At 36.0% G+C, this 13,839-nt stretch overlaps 1 protein-coding gene across 1 annotated transcript in view; it reads left to right on the top strand.

Moving 5' to 3' along the window:
- SEMA5A (semaphorin 5A) overlaps window positions 1-13,839 on the top strand; it is a gene marked incomplete at its 5' end in the record, with an annotated part of 330,167 nt that overhangs the window by 224,377 nt on the left and 91,951 nt on the right. Inside the window, 1 exon segment of the mRNA XM_080639305.1 lies at window positions 7,458-7,665. Coding sequence (XP_080495431.1) covers window positions 7,458-7,665 — 208 coding nt within the window.

The following is a 13,839-nucleotide window of genomic DNA, read 5'->3' on the forward strand; positions in this document are numbered from 1 at the left end:
CTGAAGATACATGCTGACTAAATTGAGTTATGAAGTGTTATAGATAGGTTTGTCTGCTCCAAATCAGACAAAATTTATGAACTTGTATCTTATCTCTCGCAGTCACATCTTTGGCAAGCTGAAAATCTCTTATCAGATTGAAAATAGAAGTAGTAAATAAAGGGTGCACCGATGAGCATGAGTCATGAAAAATGCATACGTTTTGAGATTGTTGAAATTACTTTGGGTTTATTTTTTTGTCAGGCAGGAGGAAACATCTCTTTTAACCAACTACTCTGTCCTTTGAAACTGTTAATACACTAAACACTATGTAGTGTAACTGTATATAATTTAAAGATACGTTTTACTAAAATATATTAAAAGGAAATATGTACCTTTTTAACACTTCTTTTTTTTCTTTATAATTGTCGAGACACCAAACAAGTGAATGTCTAATTGTAAGGTTGCTGCAAACTGTTTATAGTTTGACAGGAAGCTTCACATGAACAGAGCAATTTACAGCATTTCTTGGAAAAATGCAACAAAACTATTTTTGTGTTTCCAGCCACAATATTTGTTACAAGCTTTTGTTATGCAGTTACATAATTGCCTTTGTGATATAAAAAATGTGCTTTATATCTGTATTTCTGTTAATATCCATCATTGTCTTGTTATCATCATGATAATGAGCTGTAATAGCAAGGCAGTCACAGTAGTTTCTTGTTGAAATTCTTCATAAGCTTATCACAGTTTTTATTCTCTATGAAGGCTGCAAGACAGAACACCTTCAGATTTCTAACCTCCATTTTTGATTGATACTTGAAGACAAATCATATCATATATAATTTATTACACCATGAAATGTATTAAAAGTATATATATAAAAAAAAAGGCAAAATTAGTTAGCACACTGACCGGATTGTTCAAGCAGTGGTTTAATTTCAAATGGAGAGACAAACTATAAACATATAAACCAGCTCTGAAAGTAAAAATAAAATAAATGTATGCCTTGTAAAGCGTCAGAATCTCATATTCGCTTTTTTCCATAAAGAAGTAACGAATATACATTTAAAGTGTTAAAATGTTTGAAGTAAAATTCTGTAAATTAAGGTGGGAATTTTAAAATCAAACTGTATCCTTGGATTGGTTTTTTTTGTTGTTTTGTTGGGGGTTTTGTCCTGCATCATTGTAGAAGTACTACACTTAGCCATAATCTATTTTTAGACTTTAAAGCAGAAAGGTTGAAGCTCAGTCTTTCACTTGTCCTTTAGGCAGTAGTGTGATTAAAAGCCAATTCCAGTAAATCAAGTATAAATGCATATCTCAGAAACCTGGAGGTAAAAGATAAATTAAGTTACAGAGAATGGTTATATTATCTTCTGAATATGCTCTTGCTTTAAACCAAATTGTACCCCACTCCCTTATGGGAAAAGAGATTATAGCAAAGGCTTTAATTATCCATATTCTACTAATGATTTCACTAATTTTAAAGTTATTTTAGGAAGGGAAAAATGGGCATGTTTTAAATCCTCTAATATTCTGTGTACCATATGCATCCTTTTTGATGTCACACAGATTGCTAAATCATAAGTCCTGGGCTTTCTCTTTGTATGCTTATCCAGCTGCTGCATTAGCTGTTCCTGTGGGGTTTTTTTTCTGCATTGTGCACACTTAAACTCTTATGCAGTCTAATACTATCATTGGATTAATTTCTGCTTTTAACCAAATGCATATTCTGCTTTGCAGTAGGGCTTGCTTTCAGCTCTTGCAGTGGAGGAAAGCAAACACTGATGATGCATTTTTTTCACAGTGAGAGGATGTTTATCAATCACCTTGGACTTTCTTTGATGTCATAGAATTATACATTCTGTACATCAATTTTTGTTTGATATTTCAGTTTATTCTTCTGAAAGACCACTGCTTTGAAGGCAACTTTAATACCCTATTTTTTTCTGTTTCTATGGTGCTGAATGCAAATGTTATATGGTGAATGTAAACACTTTATATACACATATGGATAATATTTACAAGAAACTTAACATTAACAGATTTGTTCTTTAATTTCAGCAGTGTTAATACTGTCTGAATGCTTTTATTTTTACACAACAAGTAATATGCAAAACCAGAGTATAATGGACAAAACAAAAATAGTTAATAAATATTATTTTACAAAGTTTATTTCAGATTACACTCATTGAAAACCTATGTAATTTGCATTCATTTCAGCTACACTTTAAAAATTTATTCTCTGGAATATCCATCTATTAATTTTAAACCTTTCTATAAAACAAAAAAACTGATTATGTTGCCAAATTGTTAAAGATGTCAGTGAGTCTGTTTTCACTTAATATACAAAGTAGTGTATTTTTTGCATAGGTTGTACCTTATTCCTTACTCAATTTCAATTACAAAGTCACTTGAAGTATCAAATAGAGCTCTAGCTTCCATTTTCTATGTCTTGAGTTGACCGTTTCCTCTGCATTGACCACATTTTTTCATCTACCTACAGCATTGTACTTTTCAAAACAATATTTTGTGGGGAGATGGCTAAATAGACATTTATTTACATTTACTATTCTTAGTTTATAATTTGCAGTGGATTTTGCTTTTGAGTTTTTCTTGGTATAGGCAAAGAGATTTTCAGATCTGTAAAGGCACCTTCTTGTGCTCAGAGAGTGCAGGAATACTTGTAAAGTTATAAATGTAGGCATAAAACTAGCCTGAGGATGTATTTGACACTATTGCAAGTATTTTTGCTAGCAAGTCATATGGCTTAGAAGGCACCAATGACTTTTTTTTCTACATTACTGGAAGATGATGCCGTAAGCTTCTCCTCTGAAAAACATTGATTCAGATTCTGTGTTCTGGTGCTGGTTCAGTTGCTTTCTGGAAACCACCCTTCTCTCCAAGATACTACACTAAACTAATGCAAAATGTAGATAATATTAGGTTTTGCTTCACTGTCAAAAATTATAACAGGTCTGAAAGTTACCCTCTCGAAAAAGAATGCGTGAAGTTTTTTCCTTTCTTTTAAAGTGGTGAAATGAACTTTCTTTGACACTCCCTCATTTTGGATGATTTGCTAAAGAAGTTTTTGCTTGAAGAATACAGCAATATTTTGTAAACATAATAGATCAGATAAATATTTATTCTCCTCCATAGCAAGAAGTTGCTCCAGCTTCAAGTGTTCCTATTTATGTTAAGAAACTCAAGAAATTACAGGTTTATTAGTTTGTTGCATCTGCCATTTGTGTTGTGTGTTCATTTTCTGTTTTCCTTTGCAAGTGTCACCATAGATGTTATAATGATTTTCAACCACGGTCTTGCAGCAGTCTCTGTTGCTAGCTATGCTGTATGCCATTTGCAACCTACACTTTGCTTTCCGGTTTTAGAGACCATCCTTTGATTTTGTCCCATTATCATTTTGTTCGTTACAGACTCTGTTGCCTCCTCTTCGACTCCATCTCAGGCTTTCCATCTGGCTCTTCATAGTCTCCTACACATTACATTGTAATATTTCAACTAGAATTTTTCTTTCCTCTACATCTTCATTCACAGTTATTAGATTTCTAATGTTCAGTTGCTGGTTTTATAGGTCTTTTAAAATGTATTGAGCTTTACAAAGCACATTATTTACTCATTGTGGCCATTGCATTTTACTACTCCTTTATACACTTGGTCATCCTTAAATCAAGGCTGTCAGGTGTCTGTATCTATTCCAGCATGTGTTGTTTATACTCAAGATGTGAAGGTGCCATTCATTTGAATTCTTATATAGCTGTTGGATTCAGCTTTGACATTTGTGATGAAACTGGAACTTTCATTGTGTCCATGGCAATAAAGTTACATCCATTGGGAAGGTCTGTGTTTACTATTCTTCTTAGCTATTTCCTGGCAGAAGTGGACAGTGAGTTTGATCATAAAGTAAATATTCACTTGAAAGATTTTGACAGGTCTAAAAACCTCCATCTGCCACAGCTGTATTCAAGACACATTTCTTTCCCTGCTTCTCTCTTTAGTTTTCTTTACAACTCTGGTGTGAAAAAAACTGAACAGCCAACACTTTCAAGGATGGGACTTTAACAAGTTCTTTAGGAAATATGCGATCTTTGCTGAAGACTGGGTGCATGATCTTGCACACATTGTAGCAGAATTGGAAACACTGGAGCAAATGACCTGGCTTTTGAAAGTACTGATGCAATGGCAATGATTTTCCACCGTAAGGAAGCCTGGTCTAGCCATTATTACATGTGGATATAGTTTGAGGAGGTTTATAGCTACGTACACTACCATAGTCTGGTAAACATAGCCACCAATTCAGTCTATGTCTGTCTCAAAAGTTGTATACACAAATAGATCCTCACCTTAGTTTGGGCTTTCAGGTGGTCCATACAAAATCAGAGTCATAGGCAGAAGGAATTTAAAACAAAGAAGATAGGTTATAGAAGGTCAGAAGTAGGAGAGTTTACTGATGCAGAAGTAGATCTCAGCTAACATTTTATTCTTTTTTATTGAATTTACATGTGACCCACATGGCTGTTCGAAGAGTAGTGTTTCTTCCTGTAGATAATCTGTAGAATCCCTGGAACTGCTTCTTCACTTAAAGCCCAGTCATTTTGACTTCCGACATTTCTGTGCAAGTGCTGATCTTAGGCAACAAATGGGAAAGGAATGGTTAGATGCTGAAAGAAGTCAAAAGGAAATGGGAGGAATGGAGAAGGTATGCCAAAATAAGAAGGAAGAACAAGAGCATTGACAGCTGTCCTGGGGAAGGCATTAATGCTGCAGATCTCAGTGAGAATGTTTTATTTCAATCTAGAGAAGTGCGCTGCTGTAACCATACTCCGCAGGTCATAGGCCTGAACATTAAAAAAAAAAAAAAAAAAATTGGAATTCTGCCCTCTACAATAAACAAATTCACTGAGGAGAAAAGAAGCACTGCATATGTGGGTTTGGTCATGTTCTCTTGTCCAAAGCTATGCTTTTAAATTAAAAGTGTATATAGGCATGGAGGAAGGAGGCCTCCAGTCTTGGGGTTTTTTTCCTTCTGTCTTGGCAGAAGTGACAGCAAGTGGATGTCTGTGGATGCCAGGCTCAGCACAGTGGTGGGAAGAAATATGAGTTTGTACAAGAAGCACGTGCTGAATGTGTACCTGATTTTTGTCTCATGCAGGAAAAAGATGCAGGCAAGCCAAATGCAGTGAATCGTGAATCATACTGTATCTGTTGGCTGCTAGTTAGACAGGCGATACCAAATTGTATTAACTCATCTATAAAGTGATCAATATCACTTTATATCTGTAAAATCACTTTATATCACTTTATATTTTTAATTTATATCTGTAAAATGATCGCACTGATTCTTCTTTTCTTCCCCTTTTCTTCCTGCTAGTACCCCTTCCAAGTTCCATGCTCTGAAAAATAAATTCTAACCCATACAGTCACTGATTTCTTTTTTCTGGGCACTTCTCAGACCATGATTTTACCTTGAAACTTACTGTAATTATAGTTGAGATTTTATATCCAACCATTACCAGGGGAAACACTGCTTCTTAGATTCTTCAGTAGACCTGGTTATCACTTTATTATGAGACAAAACTGATTCTTAGCAACGGTTTAATTGATTTTTTTAATATAACTGTACTTTAGATTGTTTGGAAAGAAAGTGATAGTCAAATTAGATTGATTTTTAATAGCAAAAAGGTTAAGTTTTAATGAAAATTTAAACTGTCATTTAATGAAAGGTTTTTTCCTAATAAATATACATAGTGAGTCCTGAGAAGACTGCTTATACCAGCAAAGGAGGAAAAGGTAAACAATTATAAAAAGTGATTATATTAAGAATTGAGAGGTCAGTCAGAAGACTTCAACATGAAGACATTATCTGTTACACTCAAAATCTTGGTAGGGACTAAGGGAAATACACTTTATCTACTGAGCTAAGCATTTGTAGTTCATCTAATTAGTTTTGACTGTCTTATAAAATTAAGTCCATATTAGCCAAGTATTAAAGTTTTGTTAATAGTATGGTTAAAATCTGATACATAAACTTCCTACAAAATGTTATTTGGTGTTATCCTTCCCCTTCCAGTACTTCTCCAGTTCTTAAGACTATTCAGTCTTCCTCAGGAAGAGGGAGAAGACTTTAACAGTAATTAGCATCTTGAGTTCTCCACCTCCTCTTCAGTTTTGGAGCTTGCTTGAGGCTACTTTTTTGTATTTCCTTAAGTTTGCTTAATTGCTGTTCATCACCACATCCCAGGTAAAGTGTGGGAGCTGCATGCTGTCCCAACGCCACCTTGTTACCCCGGAGGGGCTGTTTGTCCCGCAGTGACTAGAGGTGCCAGCCCCTGCCACAGGTGCTACCAGAGTGAAGCCAACACAGGGAGGCAACAAGCACGTGGCAGCAGGCAGTTGCTGCCATGACTGAAACGAGCTCTCAATAAGGCAGGGCCAGACCCGCTCTGAAACCCTGCACGGCCAGCTCTCCACCAAGCTGCTGGCTTTGTGCTAATGATGGCAAACCCCATATTTACTGGTCTGCAGAACATCCCAAACATTTGTCTTGCAGTTGTTACCAACTCACAAGAGATGTTAGTCTTTTGAGACTTCACATGAGTAAGAGCTAATCTCAGTATGTGTTTGCCGTGTTGAATCTTTAAAATTTACTGTTGCTGGTACATGGAAAATTGCATAATGCAGTTTTGGTCAGAACAGTACCTAAAATATTTATCAGTATGAGAATGTGGTCTTTTGCATTCAGAACAAATGTTCTTTGATATTGCTAAATTATTTAAAAACTCTGCATGAGAGAATCAGAAATCTCATCAGTTGTCTGACACTGGTTTGTGGTGCTTAACTGTCTTTGCTTAGAAGTCACAATAACAATAGAAGTTAAGAGAAAATGCTAAAAGATAAGATTTTTTTAGAGGTCAAAATCCAAATAAGTGAAAACAAGGAACACAGCCTTGTTTTATTATTGTATTTACCCAATTAAGACCCACAGGTAATCATGCATATGAGCACAATACATATCTAAACCCCATAGTTTTCAGCACATAGTTTTTAAAACAGGCTGGGACAATGATGGACTTTATTGCTTTTTAAACTACTTTAAATATAGTAAAGTGCAGTACAATCTCATAAACTAAAATCAGTAACCCTTGCTATGAATGTGCATTTATAATGATCAGAGTTTGAAAGCTTGTTTTCCAGTGACTACTGCTGTGAAGTCTATTATGCACTAATAAAGTTATGTTTTTACTGTGTTACGTAACATAGAAAACTTTAATGGCTGTTCTCAAGTTCTTTTCATTGTACTATAAGCAATTTGGGAAACTCCAGTCAAAGTACTCCCACGTTCTGAGGCTTCGTTGAAAACATCCAGTATGAGATGAAGATTTATTCACTGAATGACATTAAGTAGGTAGAATTCCTGTAATGATTTTTAGTAACTCATTTTCCTCTTGTATTTGCAGACTATGGTACTATTAAGAAAGTACTTGCCCCAATGAACCAGACTTCAAGTAGCTGCCTGCTTGAGGAAATTGAACTCCTGCCGAAAAGTCAGCGAGAGCCCATCAGGAGCCTTCAGATCCTGCACAGCCAGAGTGTCCTTTTTGTGGGCCTTCAGGAACATGTGATTAAAGTCCCCCTGAAAAGATGTCTCTTTTACAAAACATACAGGTATGAAGAATCATCTAGTTTGATTTGATTAGAGAAAAACGCTTGCGGGGGATTGCGGAAAAATGGGAAGAAAAATGACTGTAAGTAGGAATCCAAATTACTTACCTCTCTCAGCAATAACTTTCTCTCTACACTGTTTATCAGAAGTGTCTCTGGCTTCTTGTACTGACTTGTCAGGACTAGGTGAGACTCTCAAGAAATTGTATAGATATTTAAGTGTCATCATACAGATTCTGAATTGTGATATGAAACTTTAAGAAATGGTTTACATACAAAACAGGTATCTAATAATGTGCAATATAGCTGGTGGTTTAATATATTTGAAACTTGAAATTTGAACAAATTTAATGTGGGTTTTTTTTAAAACTGTAATATAACTGAGCAAACAATATCTCTGTGGTTTCAGAAAGAAAACTGGATTGCATGAACTGAAGTTAAGATTGGTTGGAAAAGTGGCTATTTAAAGTTAGTGCTGGATCAGGAAACCATAATTAAAGTTAATATTCTACTAGGTGAAAAAGTTATGCAGCTAATAGTTGTTCAGTCAAACAAGGAAAATAACTTAAAAATTATCACTTGGTTTTTAGGCCGTATCGTGGTAGTTATGGAATTTAAAGTTCAGCGTACAACTCTTTCTGTAGGTTGTCGGAAAGCACTTCTGGGTTGCAAAACATATACTACTAGAGATTGTTAATTTCATGTCATTCGTTATGTCTTCCCTTTGATGTGTGGTTCCAGTAAGTAAATGTAATTGTTATTCTTTTGCGTCAGACTATGAACCAGTGTGATGAGCTTTTTGAGAACAGTAACAGATGCATTTGGTTGTGTTTTAGCTTATTTTGCTTTCGGCTTGTTTAATATACGTTTCTTTGAAAAGCTGGGCTATTAAAGGAGAGAGAAAGGCCTGCCAGTTGCCTTTCTTGGCAGCTACACTCAGGATAACAGAGATGTTGTTTGTGCAGCAAACAGTGATTTTACTCCCTGCAAAAGCAGTGATCATTTGCAGGAGGAGATATTTCTGGCTGTCAGAGGGACCACATGAGCAGTCACAGCAGGGAGCTGACCACAGGACACAGGTATAGAGCTGTGGCTTGGTACAGTCAAAGGACTTTTCCGAGGGACCTGGCTCTATATGGGGATTGGTGCCATGCAGGAGCCCAAAGAAAGTCTACTGGGTTGAGAACACGACTGGAGGAAAATTGTGCCCTGAAAAGCTGGGGTAGACAAGGGAAGGATAGTATTCTCCTTATTACAGTTCTTTACCAGCCTTTTTGTTTATGCTGTCTTATGTAGAATATTTTAAGCATTTTCTACTAAAGTAGGAGTGATAAGACACTCAAAGCCCAATTGGAAGACTACAGTGCTTGTTTTAAGGGAAAGTTAGGCATGTCTATGCCTCAAGTTTTTTGTCAGTTTAAGAGCCAACATAGGACCAAGTTTCATCTTTATTGTATTTAGCAAGTTGAAACAGGATGTGTGGTGGTTTGGTAGCCCTTTTTGTTTTGTTTCCTCTTTTTCATGAAGTGAAGACCTTATAAGGTGTATATGTATGCATATGTATATACCTGAAGAAAAAAAAATTAATGACATACTCTAATGCTTCTCTCTTTTCTTGAATATGATATGATTATGCCATTCTGGTTGCATAAGACATTAAACATGATTCCCTAAGCACACATGTTTATTTCAGAAAGGGAGATTAATTTGGTATCCTGTGTTTTCTTAGGGTCTGTGTACCCATAATGGCAATCATAAACACAGAGAGCTCAATAATGCACATGTCCCATATTTATGCCAAGCCTGCACTCCAGACAGTTCAAGGCTGGAGTCTCATTATGTTAACAGAGAGGTGTGAACTCCAGAATTCAGAGATGAGACTACCAGAGCACCTGCATAGTTGGTGCCTATACGGAGGTCCCACAAGGTCCCTGGTACCTGTAAGTACAAGTCCCGGGGCACATCACTGCTATTCTAGCTGCAGGGCCCAAACATACTTTCGGCCTCACAGGGTGGGACTGCTGTCTCAAATCATAGACCAGATGCATGGCTGCAGGATAAGCATTCCTCTCCCTGTTTGAACAGCAGGGTCTAATTGACTAGATTTTAAGAGCTTGCTTTAAAAAAAAAAAAAAAAAAAGTGCTGTTCCCCTTTACTAAGTAGAGCAGTAGTTAAATGGCTCAAAACCTGTTCGAATGATAACTTATTTCGCTGCCCAGAGCTATGTGAAATCATGTCTTCTGCTGGAATGACTTACTTAGAAGGAGATAAAATTATTTGTTGTAGGTTTCTCCAGTCATATCTTTTGTAGTTGTATGACTTTCCTTGTAATAATTAAATATCCATTGTCAAAATGGTTGCCATCCATTCTTTCTTCTTGGTTAAAGTGTTCACTGGCAATTCTAGGTGTTTTGTGAGAAAGGAGAGGATTTGCAGGTGTGATCTAGATAAAATAAGGCATCTCCTTGTCATCTGTCATTAAGGACTAACGTCGTGGAAAATACAGACATAGTCTTTCTCTTGCTATCACTTTTGGCTTAACTAGTTTTTCTCCTGGCTTATGCTAGATTTCAAGCATATTTCGTTCTCTCCTTGAAGAGAGTATAGGTACCTTACTCAGGGTTATAAATTTCACTAGGTAGTGAAACATCTGAAACTTAGTCACTGTATTGCTGAGTGCTTTCATGCTCACATTCTTGTTGTGTTGCCAACTATTACTTCTACACTATAGCAATGGACAGAGTAATGGGCAAACCTCACCTGCAGCAGTGCCTTGAGGAATTGTTTCTTTTTTTTTTTATTATTATTTTAATTTTATCCATTCACATTTATCATGTTTATGGCTGTATAACTGTGCCAAGGCTGTATTCTGAACTTGCATCAATAATAACTAGAGTTTCTTTCCTAGATCAAGGGCATATGTAGTCTTTAATATGTACTTCACATAATTATAATAGAAATAAAGCATGCTTGTTTATGAATAACAGCCTTAGAAGACCCCGAAGCCTCAAGATGTACTAGCACATCTGCTTTGTCTTTTTGTGTCAATGGCAAAGTGCTCACCATTTAATCTTTTCTAATCTTTTTGTTTAGGTTTATTGTAAAGCTTTCAGACAATGCAACTTCAGTCCCTCTTGTTGAACAAACCGTTCCACAAGCTAATATCTCAATATCAAGATAATTTTTATATTGCCTGGTTTTTCTTTTTATTTCATTATTCCTTGTTTTATCTTCATATACTAGCCTCAAAGCATGTGCTTATTGCTTTAATTTGTAGTTTATTATGTCTCCTTAATTATCACTCTGACATGCTGTACATATTTAGCTAATTTGTATTTTCTTGTAAATCTGTTCCCCCAGCACTTTCCTCTGGTGGAATTCTCTGTGAAATGGTGTTGCCTCTGACAGACATTCCCTCTGACTCAGGGCAGTCCTGTTCCATACCAACTCACAGTTCCGCTCACACAAACACTGTTATTGAATGTCCCTGAAAATACAGTTTTACATTTGGAGGCTTATTTTGATTTTTTTATTTTTGTGTGTGTGTTCTAGGTGCAGTTCAGTGCACTTTAGTGCCATGGCAGCAGACCATTCTACAGGCAGAGCCTGTTGTCACACCTATAGATTGAGCTGCTCAGCACTTTCAGTTATGCCATGATGGTTTTGCTGTTTATGGGTTGCCTATGCTAGTTATTTGGATTGACATTTTTCATGGTGGGGTGGTCTGTCACTGACTTTGGCCAATGGCTGAATAGTTTTGAACATCCTGACATAATCCTGCTCTTTTCAGGAGTCAGCTAAGAAAAAATGGTTTGAGATGTTTGAGTTCTTAAAAACAGTTCCCCAAAAAGCCCTGGTTTCTTCATGCTCCAGGAGAAAGCAGCAAAGCAGTTACCTTGATTTGTCTCTCCTTGGGGAAAATCCTCAAGGAGACCACGCTATTATCACTTAGGTATTGCAATTCACAAATGTTTATCCACCTTTTACAGAAGACTGTCAACATTATTCACTGGAGCTACTATTTTCACTATGAATTCTCCCGCTTTCTTCAGAGTTGAGTATACCAAGCATAAAGCACAAGTGACTTTTGTATACCTGCTAATTAACTATAATGTGAGATAAATAGAACTATTATGGGGAGAAAAATGACTATTAAACTCTCTAAAGCTGCAGTGTTTGATATTTACTTCGAAGGCTCTATGCGTCTATTCTAATAAAGAATAAGATCTGTAGCAGGGGAATAAAGACTTTCCCCTGTAAAAACAACCAGTCAGCTGTCTTTTATTGGCAGCTGTAGCCTCCAAAAGCAACTTTGGATGGCAGTAATTTCTTGGAGGCAAATTTATCAATGATATAATTTGTGCTGGCGTTGTCAGTGGATCAATTCTGAAAGTAGGGGCAATGAAAGGTTGTATCAGCCCAATGTTCTGCAATATCTTACCAAGAAAGGTTCAAGAATTGGTACTTCTCATGGTAGATAGGTTTCACACGCTGATCTTACTATAACTACTTTTGTGTAAGTAAATAGTGTCACCTTCTAAAAGCTGTACAGTGACTTCTCCGGTGTAAAAAACATCAACAATTTCTGGTAATTGTTGAATATTAGTTTTTACATTCTACACTTAAACTATTATTCGGTCATAAGACTGTTTTGCTAAGTAATGTTATCATAGCTATTCTACTGTAATCATAACTGTTCTCTCCCTCTGTACTCCATCATTTTTATTTTGTCTTCATTAACCGTCAGCTAAGCACTCTGTATGTACACAAAAGATAACTGTAACAGCACAGTACTAGAAAGGGTACTGGATTTACTAACAAAAGAAAACAATTATTACAAATTTGATTATGCTTTATTTCATTCATAGAACTCTCACTGTGGGTGACCCTGCTTGAACAGGTAGGTTGGGCTTAGATGTTCTCTGGTGGTCCCTTCCAGCCACAACCATTCTGTGATTCTGAGTAATGTTGTCTAAATTATTACTAAGTGCTGATGTGTCCGGAAGAGCTTGCCAACACATGGAATTGAAATTTCTGTTTTGAAATAATCATTCCAGAATGGTTATTTTTTGATATCCAGGTGGATTTCCTTATTTGAAAATATGAAAGGCAAATTCCAGTTTAAATCAAAGAAACACATCTGTATCAAAATGTTGGAACCACACAAGGACTGATCTGAATTCCAGAGTATCACTATGAATCTGGAGATTCTGGAGAATCTGAAGAAGTATTCTGGAAGAGTGCTACAGAAGTATTCTGGAGAATCTGGAGAATCTCTGGAAGTATTCTCTGGGAAGAATCTCTGGGAGTATTCCCCATAATCAGAATCCTCATACATTTCCCATACTGGGATAAACCATAATCCTGCCTGCAAGACTAGGTTATAATGACACTTAAAATACAGGAAGTCTTTTTCAGGTATTAGATACACTGGAAAATTATCTTCAATTATTGTGAACCTCTGAGTCAGCAGAACCATGAAATAAGCACACTGAAAGTTTTCCTCACTTAAAAGAAGTAGAATATTAGTTCCATACTGAGGAGGGAATCAATTCAAGCTCTGCAAATCTGAGGTTGACCTATATTTCTTCCTCTGTGAACATCAAGGTTTTAGCAGAAAATCTTTGTCTGTCTGGCCCGTAAAATCCACCAAGCTATGCATTTACACTTTGCTGTGCCTGAAATACGTGTGTGATCTATGCATGTGTGTATTGCATTGTAAAGCACACATTTTTGGCAACAAGAAGGAATTTTTATAAATAAAAAGATTGTTACAGCCTGCTCCCAATGTATTTCTTGAAGTAGCCTTATGAGGAAGAGGAAAATGTCTTTTCCTTTTAGTTTGAAAAGTTGAAAGAAAACCAGATGGTCTTGACTATGTTATTTCCAATTCAGATTTTATTACTAGGATATTGTTTTAAACAAAGAAGTAAGCTAATAAATAAAAATTTAAAACAGGCATGTGGTTTTCATATGTCATGATGTAATTAATTTCTTTGCTTTAAAAAATACCAAAACATTTGAGAATTTCTAAATTCAGTGTAGTTACTGTTGACTTTTTCTTGAAAATCACCTGACATGTTTAAAGCAACCCACTTTCTAAGACATCATTTCACTAGGTATTTAATACTTGGCAAGTATCAAATTCTCTGGAAACAGAAGTTAAAGGAATCGGA

The sequence above is a fragment of the Psittacula echo genome (assembly GCF_963264785.1).
Source record: "Psittacula echo genome assembly, chromosome: 2".
NCBI classification, from domain to species: Eukaryota; Metazoa; Chordata; class Aves; order Psittaciformes; family Psittacidae; genus Psittacula; species Psittacula echo.